The sequence below is a fragment of the Lactuca sativa genome, chromosome 1 (genome assembly GCF_002870075.4).
Source record: "Lactuca sativa cultivar Salinas chromosome 1, Lsat_Salinas_v11, whole genome shotgun sequence".
In the NCBI taxonomy this organism is placed as follows: Eukaryota; Viridiplantae; Streptophyta; class Magnoliopsida; order Asterales; family Asteraceae; genus Lactuca; species Lactuca sativa.
This window is the reverse complement of record NC_056623.2, coordinates 39,679,295-39,699,351: the sequence shown is the minus strand read 5'-3', so window position 1 is coordinate 39,699,351 and position 20,057 is coordinate 39,679,295. Positions and strand designations below refer to the sequence as shown.

The following is a 20,057-nucleotide window of genomic DNA, read 5'->3' as shown; positions in this document are numbered from 1 at the left end:
ATGAATTACAATTTTTTAAACATTGATTTTCTAGCATTTTAGAAGACACAACTAATTTTATTTAATGATAACACATAAAAATGTATTTTACAAAAATACCAACACACTAACTATAAATTTGTCCCAAAATTCAGAGACTTTTTGAAATCGGAAGCCCTATGCGACCGCACCGTCCACACACCCCAGGGCCGCCATTTCAAAGTCGAATTATATAAAACTTTTCGTTACAAATACTCACTTATCCGTTTACAAATATAAATTTACTTATTTTAATAAGTAACTAGAAGAATTGTTTTGATGTACTAAAATGTAAATAGTTTTTAAATTTCATAATATAAATTACTTTCATGTAATGTAAGATAAGATAGGTGATAATGATATAATCATATAATTAAGTTAATACATAGATATGTTGCTTTTGAAAAGAAAATCAATACGAAAATATTATTCTTATATACCGTACTAAAATATTCCATGTATTTTCTAATGTAATCTCGAAATTTTGGCTACATATGAAATTGGTTGTTCTTAGTATTTCGGGTCGGATCAACTTGGTGTATAAATATGGTAAGGGTACACTCACCATATCCCATGCAGAGCTTTCGTGTGCCTCTTTAGATCCTACTGCTAGTAAACAGAAGATAGATACTGTTTCATCTCCACTTCCACTAAAAACATAGCATCCAAAACAATGAACACTCAGTTTTTCTACAATTCCTTCATGACCACACCTCAAATTCTAGAAAACTCCTCGATTTTCGACCAAAATCTTGAAACCCCGTCTCCGGAAACCAATATTTCGTCGGAACACATAGCCGTCGGAAACCCTATTGTTCTGGAAGGCATTGCCGCCGTGGTCGGAGAACAGGTTCTGTTCGGAAAAAGTAGTGTTACATCAAGTGGTCACAGCGAAGGATCAAAGTCCAAACCGGTTAAGAATAATGGTGGTGTGGAGAAGAGTTACAGAGGGGTGAGGAAGAGGCCGTGGGGGAGGTGGTCAGCGGAGATACGTGACAAGATAGGGCGTTGCAGGCATTGGCTGGGGACGTTTGACACTGCGGAGGAAGCGGCGCGTGCGTATGACGCAGCGGCAAGGCGGATGAGAGGTGCTAGTGCAAGGACTAACTTCGAGATACCATCCGTGTTTCCGCTTCCAACGAGGTCTTCAGCATCTTCGTCGTCGGCAGAAGTCAAGAAGAAAAAGTCCAGTAGCACATGTAGTACCAATAAGTGCCACGTAGTGACCTCGGTGGCTCAGTTGTTCAGTAATTCCGATAGGGAAATGATGAAGATGACCGGAATTAGTAATGTGGAAGCCACCTAAAATTTATGCAGTCTATATATGCTTTTTTCATCAATCATATGTTAGCCACCAAATTCCGAAGTTTCTGTGAAGTTATATAGTTCTTTGAAAGAGACTTCTTATCTAATCTACTGTGATAAATGAATTTTTTTTTTTTTTTTTTTTTTTATATTTGTCATATTCTCATTTAATTTGTAAAATATTATTTGTCATATTCTCATTTAATTTGTAAAATATTATTTTATGGTTATTTTAAATTAATTTCTTTTTCACATGTCATTTCATGGGTTTTCTATTTTAATAAATTACATATAATACTTTAATTTAATAAATACAATAAATATAGTAATAAATGAATATCAATTTCACTAATAGACTCACATTTTTATTTCAAAATTTCTAAATTAAAACTCATTAGGTTTATTTTGTTTATTTATTTAAATTTAAAAGATAAAAAAATAAATTTTAATAATTCATTGTTTTTCTTATTTTTTTCTATAAATCCAAAATTCTTAATATTTAGATTTATATATTTAATTTTTTTTAATTAACGCATGTAACATGAGTATTATACCTAGTGCTTTTACATATAAAAAAAATTGATATACCAATCGAAAATTGAAAAGACACGTGTTCGCACCCTCGTAAGAGTTAGATGAGCCTATACCAATATTAACACGTATCTTGTGATTTATACCAAGGTTAAGGTTGACACATATTTTTATCACATTTGACCTCTTAATGGAAGTTTCTTTTAATCTACTACTGTTTAGGCATTCATATATCGATTGTGGGCGTTGGACAGAACTAGCTGATAGCAGGTAGTGTTTGATTTTGAAGCGTTTTGTTGAAAGATACTTCATGTAATTTTTGGTTTTGGAACGTTTTATTTAGGCTAAAAGTTAAACGTTTTTGTCGCCGAACGAGTTTTTTTCTTTTTTACTAGCGTTTTTTTAAAAGCTAAAAGTCAGAAGTTCCCAAACGTTGTATGTCGAACACACCATATACGGTCGATCATTGTTATGAGGAGTAAATCTAAAAATTTTAACCGAAAGAGACTGAACTTATTGGTTCATAAATTATAAAATGTTTTAGAAAAATGGATGTTTCAATCTATTTTAAGTTGTTATAGAGATGATATCGGAGTAGGGAACCAATTCTCATCCTTATTGGAAAATATAAATGCATGTGCCTCTTTTTATTCCCATGGGATATGGAGATGTTGGTGGGGAATCAAAAAAATTTCCCCATACAAGATTACAACTTTTATGTAAATAAAAATTCTAAATTTTAAAACTATCAATTTTATTTCAAAAGAAAAGTTAAAACAAAGTAATTTTCAGAAATTGCATAAACAATATAAAGCATCTTTTGTGTATATTGCTCTCCAAAATCACTAAACATAAATAGTAAATCAAACATTTCAAGTTATAACTAGTTGGACAATATAATTTTGTGTATATTTCTATCCAAAATTATCACACGCCGACCGTCGACGGAAACACCGGGCAGTGTAACGTCATTTCTCGTATCATAGTTATTAACTTCCTGAAAACACATGCAATTTAAAATACGTCAACAAAAAGTTGGTGAGTTCAAAGGTTTTGACTCCATATAAAAATAACACTTTTTCTCAAGTTCAAAAGTATAGTTTTGAAAGTATAATTTTGACTCTCCAACGTTTACTATATATATCCTAGGTATAAAAGTTTACTTATCAAATAAGTATATACCTATAAGTCTCATATACCATGAATATAAGTGTTTGTAATTCCATACAAACGAAAGTTGCTATGTATAAATCTTATTTCAGTTCTATACGAGTAAAACCACTATGTATAAATATATTTCAATTCTATACGAGTATGTGTGTTGGGTATAATTATCTACTTAATATACAAGTAGTACCTAGGGTATAAGTAGGGGGAAACTTATACTTAACATTAATACTTGTATAACAACAAAGTATAATGCTTCTAACAATTTGCTACCATGATTCCGTAACCGCTGCTTGACAACAAAACCTCTGACAAAACAATGCACTCATGATTTACCATGAGAAACAATACACTCATGATTTACCATGAGAAACAACACCGCACACATCGACGCCGGAATAAAAATAAAAGGAACGAATCGTCACTCGTTTGTCTTGGGTTGTAATCAACCACGAGTGGAGTCAACCCGTATCTTATTCATACACGACTTCCTCGCTCACACGGGATTAACGGTTACAGGTCAGAGGACTTCCACTAAGATCCCCAATCTTAGTTGATGAATGAGGTAACTCATGTAGACTTTGACGGCTTCCTATAGCTCTAACAACAAAAGCATTTTCATGTCTAAAACCCTAAGTCACTAGACTATGCTTTTAAACATTACTCCTAACTTCATAACATTTAGGCAGTATAACAGCTATATCTTGAAGTAAAACCAGGTTTTATATTGACCTAAAACCAATAATAACAACATATAACATTCCTAGTTTTATCTTGACATAAAACTATCAATAGCTATACTTAGTTTTATCTTAACATAAAACTAATCAATAACAACATATAACATATCCAGTTTTATCTTGACATAAACCAATAATAACAACATATAACAAACATGGTTTTATCTTGACATAAAACCAATAATAACAACATATTTATCAATTAACATATAGGACTTCCGAGTATAACTCTGGAACTATATCGCACACATAATATATATAGAATCCTAAGTATAACTCAAGATATACATTAGTATACTACTATAACAATAACATACTAACAACTTTACGATAGTTGTATAATTTCATATACGAAATAACTATATCTCGGTTATTATAACTATCTACGTTGATACTAATATACTATCATATAGACATAATAATAATGTATATATAATATTTAGCATGCGTTTTCCCCCGAAAATATTAGAAAGTAGGGCCGTGAAACTCACCTTAGTAGCATGATTTTATATAATCTAAGCAGAAACGGTCAGCGGTACGAGGTCGTTGGGGCTCGGGAAGCGAAACGGCTTCAGCATACGAGAGAGAGAGAGAGAGAGAAAGAGAGGGAAAAGAAATGGTGTAAGGAGAGAGGAGGCCGGACTTGCTATTTATAGGCTGATTTTTGGCCTCTCACGACGTGAGAATGATATATTCACGTCGTGAGCTATGGCAAGAGTCATCCCGTAGCTTTAACGCGTGTTTTCTAGCCTTGAATAGTGTCCTGCAGCGTCCTCACGTCGTGAGAAAACCTAGCTCACGTCGTGAGATTTTGGGTTATCGTTCCGTAGACTTCTAGCTTCGAAATGTGGCGTTTTGACTCCTCACGTTGTGAGTCCAGTCAGATTAGGGTTTTTGACACGTGTCGTGCTCTCAGACAGCTGTAACTTCGAAAGGTCGTAACTTTTGCATACGTACTTCGTTTTTGACGTTCTTTATATCTACGCGTATGTATTTACGAGCACTGCAACTCTCTTTTAGACTCCAATAGCTAAATCTAAGCCTATTTTAAATTCCTTATGTTATAGAGATTTTATAGTGTTCGGTTTATCATAACTTCTTCATGCGAAGTCAGATTTAGACGTTCTCTATATTTTTGGAATCGTATGGACGTATACTTTGACTTGTATCATAAAATATGTATGAAACTTCATACTTTAACATGAATTACATAGTAAGGTTATCACGTTACTAGTTTAACAAAAATTACATTACATGATTGACATAATCACATGTGATTGTTTTTGACCTATTTTGACTAGTGTTACAAAAATTACTAAGCATAAATGGTAAATCAAGCCATTCAAGTTGTAACTAGTAAATATATGACAATGAAAATTTTCAACAGGTGACCATTAAAATTTAAACAATTCGTGGAATGAGAGTTTTAGTATTTGATATATGTTTAGTTTACTCTAGATCACAAATTTGGCCAAATCCATATGAATAGGACTTTGAACACTCACAATATAAACATAAAAAGTAAAAAGAATGAAACTTTCGATATTAATCGTATTTGGGTTAAAATTAGATACACCAAGAAACAAAGAAATCTTTTTATATTTGAGGTTTAAAATAGATAAAGCAAAGATATTTATATTTTTAAATGAGTGATTACCAATGTGTTGGGAGACAGAGGAGAACTGTGTCTTCTCTTTTAAATTAACGTGTTTTTTACAGAATAGTAAAATAATAAAATATGTAGATATTTTTAAAGTTAAATTTTAGGTGTATTTGATTGTCATTTTAATTGTTTGCTTTGTCTTAGTTTATTGGTATTGGTTCTTTAATTCAAAATTTGTTACACCTATAAATAGCTGCAAGTAAAGAAAGTGATTGAAAACCAAAAAATAAATTCAAATGAGAAGTCGGTGGTTTCTTTATCAACAAAAGTTGTTTGGAGAAATAATTCCGAGGAGTGTAAACAAACGTGATCGATAACTAACTAAAAAACAGATCACTGAAGGATTGCACCAGCCGGGAATCGAACCCGGGTCTGTACCGTGGCAGGGTACTATTCTACCACTAGACCACTGGTGCCTTTTGTTATCTCCTTCAAGGTTAAATGATATATTTCCTTATTTAGGAATTTGATAAAAAAAAAACTTTACTTTATTTCGTAAATGTTCAATTTTTCTTCAAAAATTAGTGAATATAAAATATTATCTTAATATGATTTAAAGATGTGCCCACATAGGAGGTTTGGTATGCAATCCCAATCGTTATTACACGGAATATAATCTGATTATTATTTTTTGATGATGTATATTTCATTTTTTTTTATATAAAAGTAGTGCATTCCTAGTTGAAAACATAGGTCTACAACTACGATCAATCTAACTATTTGGAGATGTACTTGTTGCTAAATAAATCTACAATTCTTTTACACAAACACAGTAGGCATAAAAGGATCACATGATGAGTTTGTGATTTATGATCTAGTTATTTAGGGCATGTTTGATATGTAGCCGACTGGGTCCGGTTAGCTCTTTTAGCTGACTTGGTCCAGTCAACTTGTTTGATAAAGGATTAATTATGTCTGACACGGTCTAATATGCTGATTCGGTTATGAGAAAATGTCTGATTCGGTCCTAGGTAAAATAGAGGTTGACCAAAACATTTCCCACATTACCCTACTCTGATGCTTTCAACAGTCCATCATGAACAACCCAACATTTTCTCCCTCTCCCGCTTTTGTCTTCTCCAACGTTTGCTCTTCCTTCTGCCAGTGTCGGTGCAGCCCTCCTCCATCGCAAATCATCCATCACCGCCCTTGTCCTCCATCTCCGTCGGTAAGGTCTGCAATCGAACATGGTGTTTTCTCCTTAAGTGGGGGAGAGTGGTAACACCCTTTTTCCAGATTGGTTTAGCTTAAGACTTAAAGCGATCAAAGATGGAGTTTTTATTGGATTAGGTGTCTAAGGCCATAATTATAATTGGTATGTATTTGAATTGATAGTGACATGGTTCTTTTGGGTTGCCTTCACACATGCAACTAGACAAGATGATTAATTGAGGAAGAGAAAGAATTTTTTTTAATTTAATTAATAAATTGGAATTAATTATTTATTAATATATTCTGGAAATAATATATCAATTAATAATCATGTTATTAGTTAATATTTAATCAAAAATTAATTTGGAATTGATTTTGGGATTAAATGAATTAATTAATAGTGTATGGACTAAAAGTGCTAATGTTCAATAGTTGAGCAAAAGGGTCCGGAACCTTCCTAGGGAAGGGCGGACGGTTTTATGATGATATATGTAAGATTATTCTAGAGTTTCTAGAATATTTTATCATATATGGATAATTAACGGAGGTGGATAAATACCATATTGGAAATTAGGGTTAATCCATAGCATCCTTGGTGTACTATATAAAGAACCCTTAAGGCTATGATTTTCGGCCACTCTTTGGAAGAAGTCATAGCTGAAAATTTGATCTCCTCCTCCTCTCTCATATTATTCTCTTGCATTGTGTGTTTGTGAGCCATTAGAGGTGTTACACTTGTGACACTAAGTTCTCAAGCTTCAAGATCTACAAGGGATTTATTGTTATTACAATATAACAATCAAGGTATGTAACCTAAACCTAGTTCTATATGAATTTTGAAAATTGTATATACTTCCTAGGGTTTCTCCTTTTGTGTTCAAGTCTGCATGTTCAATTAGAGAAAACCTAGATCCAAAGCATTAGGGTTGCATGCATACATAAGAATTGTTGTTATGCTCAAAACACATCAGTGGTATCAGAGCTTAGGATTAGTTTTCTGTTGAATATGATGCAATTGTGAATTATTCAAAGGAGAAGGGAATAAAATATTCATTATGTTCATCGAACTCGACGATTTCATCTTGGGACTCGATGAGTTGACATCAACTTGATGAGTGCATTGCCCAACTCGACGAGTTGCACTGTCAAATCCTAAATTTTCGGTTTTGATAAATGTATGATGGATTGATTAGGATAATTACCTTAAATTCATTTTAATTGTTTAAAATAGGATATTTTAATCATAATTTTGTATCATTATCATGAATTCATGATTGGGTTAAGTTTTGATAAAGATAAAATTAATTTGTTAATTTAATTATTAAAAATTTAACCTAGTATTTTTGAAAAGTTTAAAAATACACCCTTATATATATTTTAAAATTAAAAGTTTATATATATATATATATATATATATATATATATATATATATATATATATATATATATATATATAAGAAAAGTCATTCTTACCGTTAGCAGACTTTGTTCACGAAGCCGATCTATAAGGGGGGGGGGGGGGGATAAGGAAATTGCCTGTAAAATGGCGGTTGAATGGGTGTCCACTCTCCCCCACCGCTTCCTTGATTGGTGGAGGATCGTTAGCTGAATGGGTTTGATAGGACACTAAACTCTCATTAATAAATATAATGATATACAAAGTAACTAAATGTTTTTATAAAATTCTCAAATCTTAGTTACTTTAGGAAAGTATGAATTTGATGTTAATCCATGAAATTGCACATTGCACTTGATATAAGTCATAGTGGAGCATGTGTGGTTAACCGATAGATAAATATGGACTAATAAAGGGTGGCAATGGGTAGCTCGTAAATTATTGTTTACTAATAGAGCGTGTGTGGTTAACTGACACATTAATTAGATGATAAACGACATCGATAGTACCAAGCTAATTTGCATGGTTATTCACACCTTGTTTGTGATCCTCGGTATCCTAGTCACAAATGGAAATGGAATAATCGAGATTAAACATGTCATTGAATACTTCAATGAATCTCAAAAGCTCTAGGAATTTCATTTAAAATTTAATTCACTTAAAATTTCGTTTTCATGATGGTGAAATTGGCAAATCGTCATTTACATACTTTTAAATAATTTGCAATTAGATTACGACACCCCTCTTCTAAATTGAGAATTATTTAGTTGGATCCTAGCCTTAATATTTCATTTGGGTGTTATATTAAGGATTTTTTATCTAATAAAATTTTATCCTTTTTCCTTTTCAGATGCCAACTTCAAACAATGCTTCCGGATCCTCTAACAATAACTTCAACCCCTTCTTGCTCTTGAGCATCTGCTCCAAAGTCACTTTCGATGGTACCAATTATAATGACTGGATATGCAACATCAAGACAGCTTTGCGCTTCAAGGACAAGGAATATGTTCTCGAAAAGGAGCTGAACGAGATCAATTAAACTAAAGCTACTCCTGAAGAAATAGCTGAGTATAGGCGAAATTGCAATGATGTAACCAAAGTGTCATGCATCATGGTTGCCACTATGACTCATGAGCTACAAAGGTTCTATGAGGACTATTGGTTATAGTCAAGTCACTCATAACCAGCAAGATGAAGGATGGAGAGTACCATCAACGAGCTCGTCAAGAGAGTTACATAATAGTCAAGTCACTTATAACCAACAAGATGAAGGATGGAGAGTCTGTCACGACCCACTTGCAACGCATGCAACATTATGTGGATCGTCTTTTGAAGCTTAATGTTAACTTTGATGAGGAATTGGTTATTGATATGGTCTTGCACTCGTTTCCTAGCTGTTATGACTTATCTGATGGGTTTTAGCCATAAGAACTTTCCTATGTGCGCATGCAAAACCCTAATGCTTGGATCTAGGCTTTCTAATTAAACATGCTTTGAATCCAAGACTTCTAATGACTAATTAGGTATAAACCAATACAAAATCAGATCTAGAAACATACCTTTGAATCTCTTGTTTGATCTTGTTGTCTTGGAGCTCTAGAGTCACAATTGTCACTCCTCTAATGGCTTACAAACACCAAATAGCAATGAAGATGATTTGAGAGAGAGAGGAGAGGGAAGAAATCGGCCAGGGGTTCTCTACTTGAGATGAGATGCCGATTTCCCTTTGTCATAGGGTCTATTTATACTTGTAGACTCCTTAAGGGTTACAACTTAAACCCTAGTTGGATAATCTTCTCTTAAAGCAATCCAAATCCATTCCTTAGATAACCTTGGACGATTTTAAGCTATCCCTAGCTTCTAGAATTCGTCCATCCTCTATCCAATAAGGATTTACAGTCTAAAGTTTAACTATCAAACAATTGACAGTTTATACCCTCTTATTTAATTAATCTCTTTAAGTCACCAAATTAATACCAATTAATTTATGACTTATATTAATCAAATAACATTATTATTATTTTTTATATTATTCTCATAATATATTAATAATATTTATTCTCTCTTAATAAATCATCCTATCAAGTTGCTATGGTGAAGGCAACCCAAAAAGACCATGCACAATCGGGTCAAATACTTGCCTAATATAGTTGCAGCCTTAGACACTATTCCAACTGTCTCCCACTTGGATAAGTCTAGTAACTATATGCACAAGTACAATTCGATTTGCAATCGTAGCTCTCAAAGACGCTGTCAAACTCTGATTTAATCAATCTTGTCCTTTAGATAAGGGATCGTACAGTCCTCTGTTAGATATCATGCTGACAATTCTATGGAATGATTAGTCAAGCATTTAGGTTTCTCGATCTCTGATTTATTTGACATAGAACTTAATCGAACACATCAATTCAGTTCTGACCGGGCCCGACACATAAGTCAAATCAAATCATCGAGCGGCCGAGATATCGCTTTTACCTTCTTAGGATAAAAGTTACAGATAAACTTCGACTTATATGCATTTACTTATTCATCAACCAACTATACACACCAATGCGTTTTATAACACCGAGTTACTGATGCGTTTTCGCATTATCAATGTACAATCAATTAACAAATAACAAACCATATATCTAGGTTTTAAGACTATATGATATTATCGTCTTGCGATCACCCTTTTTATATATCATATTCCATAAGGTGATTCCAGCAAGCACGTGTTTGTTCCAATGCTCAAAACCGGTTCATAAGCACTCATGAACGTCGCAACAATCTTTTGCTATGTCTAATACCATTTAGACAATCTACGCACCGATTCATGACAATCTTCATTCATATCTACTTCCAACATATGAACGATTGTGGACAATTTGAATAATTCGATTATTCTTAACAAATTCAATTATTCTGGAAGTCAAAACATGCAAAATGAAACAATAGTTAAACAATTAACATAAGATAGTAACATTACTCATAAATAAAACTCCTTTATTTAATCATCAAATGTTAATTACATTTATCTATTACACGTTTCTACTACTATCTAATCTATGCTAATATCATCCTTCAGCCCAATACTCCTAGCATGCTGCAAGTGCTTAACTCTGCTCATTCCCTTCGTAAGCAGATCTGATGGGTTATCTTCTGATGATATCCTCTTCACTACGAGTTGTCCTTCTTCTACACGATGTCTAATAAAGTGATATTTTCTGTTGATATGTCTAGATCTACCATGATCCCTCGGTTCCTTGGTTAAGGCAACCGCTCCTTCATTATCACAGAAAATCTCCATGGGCTCCTTTATGGCGGGTACAACTCCAAGATCACCGATGAAGTTCTTCAGCCATATTGCCTCCTTCGACGCTTCGCTCGCTGCAATGTACTCTGATTCGCACGTTGAATCAGCTGCGGTTTCCTGTTTGGAACTTTTCCATGTCACTGCTCCTCCATTTAGGGTAAAGACCCAGCCCGACTGTGAACGGTAGTTGTCCCTGTCGGTCTGAAAACTGGCGTCACTATACCCTCGCACCTTCAAGTCATCACTCCCTCCGAGGACTAAGAACCATTCCTTCGTCCTCCGAAGGTACTTAAGGATATTCTTCACCGCAATCCAATGGGCTCTGCCAGGATTCCCTTGATATCTGCTAACCATGCTCAAAGCAAAGGCTACATCAGGGCGAGTACAAGTCATAGCGTACATGATTGAGCCAACTGCGGAAGCGTATGGTACTCGGCTCATTTCTGCTATCTCAGCTTCGGTACTCGGACTTTGAGTCTTACTCAACTTGGCATTACTTTGTATCAATAATTCTCCCTTCTTCGAGTTTTCCATAATAAAACGTTTTAGTACCTTTCTCTAAGTAAGTGTTCTGACTAAGTCCAATTAGTCTCTTACTTCTCTCTCTTACTATCCTTATTCCCAAAATGTAAGAAGCCTCTCCGAGGTCCTTCATAGCGAAGCACTTCCCGAGCCAGGACTTAACTTCCTGCAGAGTCGGGATGTCGTTTCCTATGAGTAATATGTCATCGACATATAGAACGAGGAAGCTTACTATACTCCCACTGGCTTTGACATATACACACGATTCATCTTCGCTTCGTACAAATCCAAACTCTTTGACTTTCTCATCGAAGCAAAGATTCCATCTGCGAGACGCTTGCTTAAGTCCATAAATGGACTTCTCAAGCTTACACAATCCATTTGAATGCTTCGGATCCACAAACCCCTCTGGCTGAGCCATGTAAACATCCTCAGCCAACTTTCCGTTAAGGAAAGCGGTCTTGACATCCATTTGCCAAATCTCATAATCATGAAATGCGGCAATCGCTAGCATCACTCTAATAGATTTTATCTTCGCAACTGGTGAGAAGGTTTCATCATAGTCAACTCCGGGAGTTTGAGTAAAGCCCTTCGCGACCAATCGCGCTTTATATGTGTGTACGTTTCCATCCACGTCGGTCTTCTTCTTGAAGATCCATTTGCACCCAACGGTCTTACGTCCGGGCACATTATCAACCAAATTCCAAACTTGGTTATCATACATGGATTGGATCTCGCTATCCATTGCCTCTTTCCATTTCGCAGACTCCGGGCCTGCCATGGCTTCCTTATAGCTATTAGGTTCATCAAGGTTTATTAGTGTACCATCACTAATATACGTGTCCCCTTCGGTAGTAATATGAAAACCATAAAACTGGGGTTGAACTCTAACTCTATCGGAACGTCTAAGAGGTAAGGACTCGTCAATCGGTTCAACCGGAGTTTCCTCCTCGGGTTGAGTGCCAGCAGTAAAGGTTCCTTCATCTATCGACTCTTGAATCTCTTCAAGCTCGATTTGCCTCCCACTGTCTCCTTGGCTTATGAGTTCTCGCTCTCGGAAAACCCCTCTCCTCGCAACAAAGACAACATTGTCCTTCGGTCTATAGAAGAGATATCCAAAGGATTTATGTGGGTAGTCGATGAAAATACATTGCTCACTACGAGGTTCAAGCTTGTCGTGAGTATCTCGTCTTACGAAAGCCTCGCAACCCCAAACCTTGATATGTGCTAACGAGGGAGCTTTCCCTGTCCACATCTCATGAGGTGTTTTGGCAACCTTCTTAGTAGGGACTCGGTTAAGGACATGGGCGACAGTCTCTAAGGCATACCCCCAAAAAGAGATAGGTAGTGAAGCACGACTCATCATAGAGCGAACCATGTCCAACAAGGTTCGATTACGCCTTTCTGCCATACCATTCAATTGCGGTGTCCTAGGAGGCGTCAATTGTGAAACTATTCCACACTCCTTGAGATAATCGTGGAATTCAAGACTTAGGTACTCTCCTCCTCGATCGGATCGAAGCATCTTGATTTTCCTGCCCAATTGATTCTCCACTTCATTCTTGAACTCTTTGAACTTTTCAAAAGTTTCTGACTTTTGCTTGATCAAATAGATATACCCATATCTACTATAGTCATCGGTAAAAGTCACGTAGAAGCGGTTCCCATCCTTCGTGGTTGACTAAACGGTCCACATACATCGGTATGTATTAGGTCCAATAGACCCTCACCCCTTTCACAAGTACTTGTGAAGGGTGACTTAGTCATCTTTCCAAGTAAACAAGACTCGCATGTGTCATCTTCCCTAAGGTCGAATGACTCCAACACTCCATCCTTTTGGAGTTGGGCTATGCGTTTCTTGTTGACATGTCCAAGACGACAGTGCCATAAGGATGCTCTATCCATACTATTGGAAGAATCTATGTTCAAAACATCATTTCCTAAGTTATCAACAATCATAACAGTTTCATATATTCCATTACATGGTATAGCTTCAAAATAAAAGACACCATTTAGATAAGCTAAAATAGAACCATTCTCATTATTAAAAGAAAATCTAAAACCTTGTCTAAACAAACCATGAAATGAAATGATGTTTCTAGCCATTTCTGGCGAATAGCAACAATTGTTCAAATCTAAACATAAATTATTCCTAAGCACTAAAGAATACACTCCAATCTTGGTCACAGGCGACAATCTTCATTTCCCCATGATTAGATTGATCCTTCCTTGCTCCACATCCCTACTTCTTCTTAGTCCTTGCACATTAGAACAAATGTGATAACCACAACCGGTATCAAGAACCCAATAAATAGCATGATTAGAATTGTTAGATTTAATTGTGTATATACCTGCGAAAGATGGCTTGATCTTTCCTTCCTTGATGGCTTGTAAGTACTCTGGGCAGCTTCTCTTCCAATGTCCTATCTTATGGCAGTGGTGGCACTCTGCCTCCTTTGGGTTAGGACAGGGCTTAGCAGGATCAACTTTGGTCCCACTAGAAGAGGCACCATCTCGGGCTTTAACCTTGCGATAGTTCTTAGACGAAGCCTTCCTCTTCTTTCCCTTCCCTTGACCAATAGCCAAGACAGGAGCAGCAGGTGGATTGGGAGTTGGTGCAACAGACTTGTCTTTGAAGTTGCTCTCAGCGACCCTCAAGAGACCTTGGAGTTTGCTTAGGGTGACCTCCTCTTTGTTCATGTAGTAGGTCATCCTAAATTGATTGTAGCTCGGAGGCAAAGAGTGAAGCACCATGTCGATCGCCAAGTCTTCCCCAAAGTCAACATTCAACTTGCGAAGGTGGTCGACATACCTTTGCATGTTTTGTAGGTGCACGGTAAGAGATTCTCCATGACCCATCTTAGCGGAAATCATGTTAGTGAAAATCTCATAACGCTCTTGTCTCGCATTTTGGTGGTATCTCTTCAATAAGTCTTGATGCATCTCGTACGGGTACATGTCCTCATAGGACTTTTGGAATTCGGAGTTCATGGTGGCTATCATGATGCAATGTACCTTCATTGCATCTCGCTCGTGAGTTTCAAAAGCGGTCATTTCAGCCGGAGTAGCGATTTCAAGATTGATTTTCTCGAGCTTATCATCGAGGACATACTCCTTATCCTCATAGCGAGCAATGGTGCGAATGTATCTTATCCATTCGCTAAAGTTCGTCCCATTGAAAGTAACCTTTTGACAAAGGCTCATCAATGTAAAAGAACTAGCAGCAGCGTTGTTTGCGTTCGACATCTACAAATAGAAAGGACAAAGATAGATTAGAATATGAATCCCTAATTATCACCCAATAAGAAAAAATTAGGGCTAGGATCCAACAACAATATTTACATATTAGAAAAGGGATGCCGTAATCCAACATGCAAATAATATGAAGGTAAGTGAATGACGATTCACTAATTCTCCACCATAAAAAAAACTAACTGTAATTCCTAAATGTATTGAGAATTCCTAGGTTCGGATGAGATTCATTGAAACTATTCAATGGCATGTTTAAATCTCGATATGCCCCTCTTGTTTGTGACTCAGATACCGAGGATCACAAAGCGGGTGTGAATTACCATGCAAATTCACATGGTGCCTTCATTGTAACGATCACCTATTCGATGTGCCGGTAAACCACACACGCTCCATCGAACTATGATAAACAATGAATCACCCTTTGCCACCTTTGCTTAGAACCAATTAGTGTGCTGGTAAACCACACACGCTCCACTAACTTCTTAGCAAGGGTGCAAAGTGTAATTTCATGGGATTGCATCAATTCACTTTTCCTAAAGTAACTAAGATTGGGAAATTTAAAAAATATGTAGTTACTTTGTATTTCATATTATACTTTTAATGAGAGGATGAGGTTGCCCTATCCTACCCATTCGGCTAACGACCCTCCACCGATCAAGAAAGCGGTGGGTGTGAGTGTACACCCATTAAGCGCCATTTTATAGGCCGCAACTTTATACCCACCTTATAGATCGGCTTCGTGAATGAGGCCTACTAACGGTAAGACTAGCATTTTAGTTATACATACATATATATATATATATATATATATATATATATATATATATATATATATATATATATATATATATATTAATCTTGTAATATTATATTAGTATAGGGTTGTATTTTAAACCTTTTAAAAATCTAGGGTTTGAAATTTAAATTGTCTAAATCAAAACTTTTAATCACAAAACATAAATTTCAAAACTTGAGGACAAGTTTTAAACATTTAAAACATGGAGGATCACATAACAAATAATTCCAATTAACAATTAATTTCCTAATTATCTATATTTGATTTATTCAAGATTTCTTGCAAGATAATTACCAATTTAATCAAAATAATTAATTAATTATCATATAAGGAAATTAAATATTTTATTAGTTGATAAATATCTTTAATTAGATCAAGATTATAGTCATATATATCAAAAAATCGGATTAGGGTTGATCTAATATGATTAAGGTAAGTTTCCATAAGATAATCATGAAGAAATCCCAAATCTGGCCTTTCCTGACGCTCGGACTCGCCGAGTGAACCAAGGGACTCGTCGAGTCAGCCCAACTCGCCGAGTCCACTATGGAACTCGCCGAGTCCATGACTCAGAAACACAAAAATCGAATTTTGCAGTTAAGTTTCAAACAAACAAGCAACAATTTAATAGAAACCAAGCTAGGCTCTGATACCACTGATGGGTTTTAGCCATAAGAACTTTCCTATGTGCGCATGCAAAACCCTAATGCTTGGATCTAGGCTTTCTAATTAAACATTCTTTGAATCCAAGACTTCTAATGACTAATTAGGTATAAAACAATATAAAATCAGATCTAGAAACATACCTTTGAATCTCTTGTTTGATCTTGTTGTATTGGAGCTCTAGAGTCACAATTGTCACTCCTCTAATGGCTTACAAACACCAAATAGCAATGAAGATGATTTGAGAGAGAGAGGAGAGGGAAGAAATCGGCCAGGGGTTCTCTACTTGAGATGAGATGCCGATTTCCCTTTGTCATAGGGTCTATTTATACTTGTAGACTCCTTAAGGGTTACAACTTAAACCCTAGTTGGATAATCTTCTCTTAAAGCAATCCAAATCCATTCCTTATATAACCTTGGACGATTTTAAGCTATCCCTAGCTTCTAGAATTCTTCCGTCCTCTATCCAATAAGGAATTACAGTCTAAAGTTTAACTATCAAACAATTGACAGTTTATACCCTCTTATTTAATTAATCTCTTTAAGTCACCAAATTAATACCAATTAATTTATGACTTATATTAATCAAATAACATTATTATTATTCTTTATATTATTCTCATAATATATTAATAATATTTATTCTCTCTTAATAAATCATCCTACCAAGTTGCTATGGTGAAGGCAACCCAAAAGGACCATGCACAATCGGGTCAAATACTTGCCTAATATAGTTGCAGCCTTAGACACTATTCCAACATTATCATCTGAACAAGGAGGAAACTACATTGAGTCAACTCCAAAGCTTGCTGAGAACCGCCAAAATTGGGATGAAGGGACAGAGTATTTCCTCATCTCATGTTGCTGCTGCTCCCGTCTTGGCCATTGGGCAAGGGAAGGGGAAGAAGAGGAAAGCTCCCTCGAAACAAAAATAGAAGGGAAAGTCTCAAGTCGGGTCGTCAAGCAATGGGAAATGGCCCTAAAGGTAAGTATAGTTCTGAAGCCCCACCTGCCTCTGATCCTAAAGAGGCTACTTGCTTTTACTGCCATCACAAGGGGCATTGGAAGAGAAGTTACCCCAAGTACTTGCAAGACATAAAGGATGGCAAGATTAAGCCAACATCGGCAGGTATTTACACTATTATATCTAAAAACTCATCACATTCGAAATCTTAGGTCCTTGATACAGGATGTGGTTTTCACATTTGCTCTGACTTACAGGGACTAGGAAGAAGTGAAGATGTGGGGCATGGGAAGATGAATCTGATTACGAGCAATAGGAGATCGTCGCCTGTTACCAAGATTGGTGTTTATTCTTTAGTGCTTAGTTGTGGGTTATGTTTAGATTTAAATAATTGTTGCTACTCGTCAGAAATGACAAGAAATATTATTTCATTTCATGGTTTATATAGACAAGCTTTTAGATATTGTTTTGATAATGAGAATGGTTCTATTCATGCTTATTATAATGGTGTATTTTATTTTGAAGCATTACCTTTTGATGGTGTGTATGAAACTATGATGGTTGTAGAAAATTTAGGAAACAGTGTGTTACAAATTGATTCGTCTAATGGTTTAGACAAGGCATGCTTGTGGCATTGTCGTCTTGGACATGTCAACATGAAACGCATTACCCAACTCCAAAAGGATGGAGTGTTGGAATGATTCGACTTATGGTCGGATGATACATGCGAGTCTTGTTTACTTAGAAAGATGACTAAATCACCTTTCATAGGTTCGTGTGAGAGAGGTGAGGGATTGTTAGATCTCATACACATAGATGTGTGTGGGCCCTTCAGATCCACCACAAGGGATGCAAATCGATTTTATGTGACTTTTACCGCTGATTATAGCAGATATGGATATATCTACTTAATCAAGCATAAGTCAGAAACCTTTGAAAAGTTCAAAGAATTAAAACATGAAGTCAAAAATCAATTAGGCAGAAAGATCAAGATGCTCAGATCTGATAGAGGTGGTGGGTATCTTAGTATTGAGTTCCACGACTACCTCAAGGAATGTGGAATTGTTTCACAATTGACACCTCCTAGGACACCACAACTTGATAATGTGGCTGATAGGCGTAATCAAACCTTGTTGGACATTGTTCGTTCCATGATGAGTCGAGCTTCACTACCAATCTCATTCTGGGGGTATGCCTTAGAGACTGCCGCCCACATTCTTAATCTTGTTCCCACAAAGAAGGTTGCCAAAATACCTCACGAGATGTGGACAGGGAATATTCCCTCGTTGGCACATATCAATGTTTGGGGTTGTGAAGCTTTCGTTAGACGACGGACTCACGACAAGCTTAAACCTCGAAGTGAGTGATGTATTTTCATCAGTTATCCATAGAAGTCCTTTGGATACTTGTTCTACAGACCTAGTGAGAACGTGGACTTTGTACCAAGAAAAGGAGTCTAGAGAGAGAGAGAGATAGAGAGAGAGAGAGAGAGAAAAAAAAAAAAAAAAAGAGGTCATATGAAAAGAGGACAATAGTAGTATAATTTATCTTGAGTAAATTCAGGAGCCAAGCGATGAAGGCACCTCTAACACTAGCACTCAACCCGAGGAAGAAATTCATGTTGAACCTATTGACGAGTCATTACCTCTTAGACGTTCCACTCGACTTAGAATGACACCTAAGTTTTATGGTTTTCATATAACTATGGATGGTGATATATTTATCAGTGATAGTACACTAGTAAATTTGGACGAACCTTCTAACTACGAGGAAGCCATGGTAGGCCCTGAGTCTGCTAAATGGAAAGAGGTAATGGACAGCGAGATCCAGTCCATGTGTCACACCCCAAAACCAAGAACGGCGGAAATGTTTTGGGGCGGAGGACGTCATGTAATGTATCACAACAATGCAAAGTAGTAAACAAGCAACAACATCATCCATTGCATTAATAGTATAATTTTAATTACATTGGAGTTCTTTCATAGTATAATTCTACGAAATGAATATTCAAAATAAAAGACGAGTCTTGACCGCTCCGTCTTCACAGAACCTGGTAGTCGTACCTGTCTATCTGTGTCCTGGGAATACAAGTTATTTTGAAAGCGAGTATCAGCAATAATGCTGGTGAATTCATAAGTATTTATGTGACTTTGATTTGTAAAGCTGTAAAGAAAGACCTGTAAATGTTTGAAGGAAAGTTGGTACCAATGAACATGTTTGTAAGTAATTGTAAACGTTTGAAAACCCTAGAAAATCCCATATTTTCTACTAGTATAAAAAGTAGCCTTCTACCAAGACCCGACTGTTTTGAATGTTTGCTTTTAGAAATCCAATATTTGCTTATAAGTGGGTGGTAGTTTAACAGTCCCAAAAATGAACTACCATGGTGTTTTTCATGTCTAAAATAGTAGATTTGTGTATGTATATAATCGCTAAGGTATTTGATAACCCCGTAAATCAACGTGTTTTTAATACTCCATGTGAGTTTTATAACCATGCTAATGACCCAGACTGCCTGTAACAACGTTCTTCAGGCGTTGGAAAGTTATGACGTTTGTCACCTCAGACCTGCCGGTCTAACTGTAGCTAACAG

At 36.0% G+C, this 20,057-nt stretch overlaps 1 protein-coding gene and 1 non-coding gene across 2 annotated transcripts; one reads left to right on the top strand and one right to left on the bottom strand.

Annotated features, from left to right (window-relative positions):
- The first annotated feature begins 676 nt into the window (after nt 1-676).
- Nucleotides 677-1,430, top strand: LOC111910698 (ethylene-responsive transcription factor ERF084). The gene has a single exon (XM_023906530.2). It carries the CDS (start codon nt 692-694, stop codon nt 1,322-1,324), a length of 633 nt encoding a protein of 210 aa, XP_023762298.1. The 5' UTR covers nt 677-691; the 3' UTR covers nt 1,325-1,430.
- A 4,339-nt stretch (nt 1,431-5,769) lies between these two features.
- Nucleotides 5,770-5,840, bottom strand: TRNAG-GCC (transfer RNA glycine (anticodon GCC)). Its single transcript has one exon. It is a non-coding gene; the product is annotated as a tRNA-Gly (tRNA).
- Between the last annotated feature and the right edge of the window lie 14,217 nt (nt 5,841-20,057).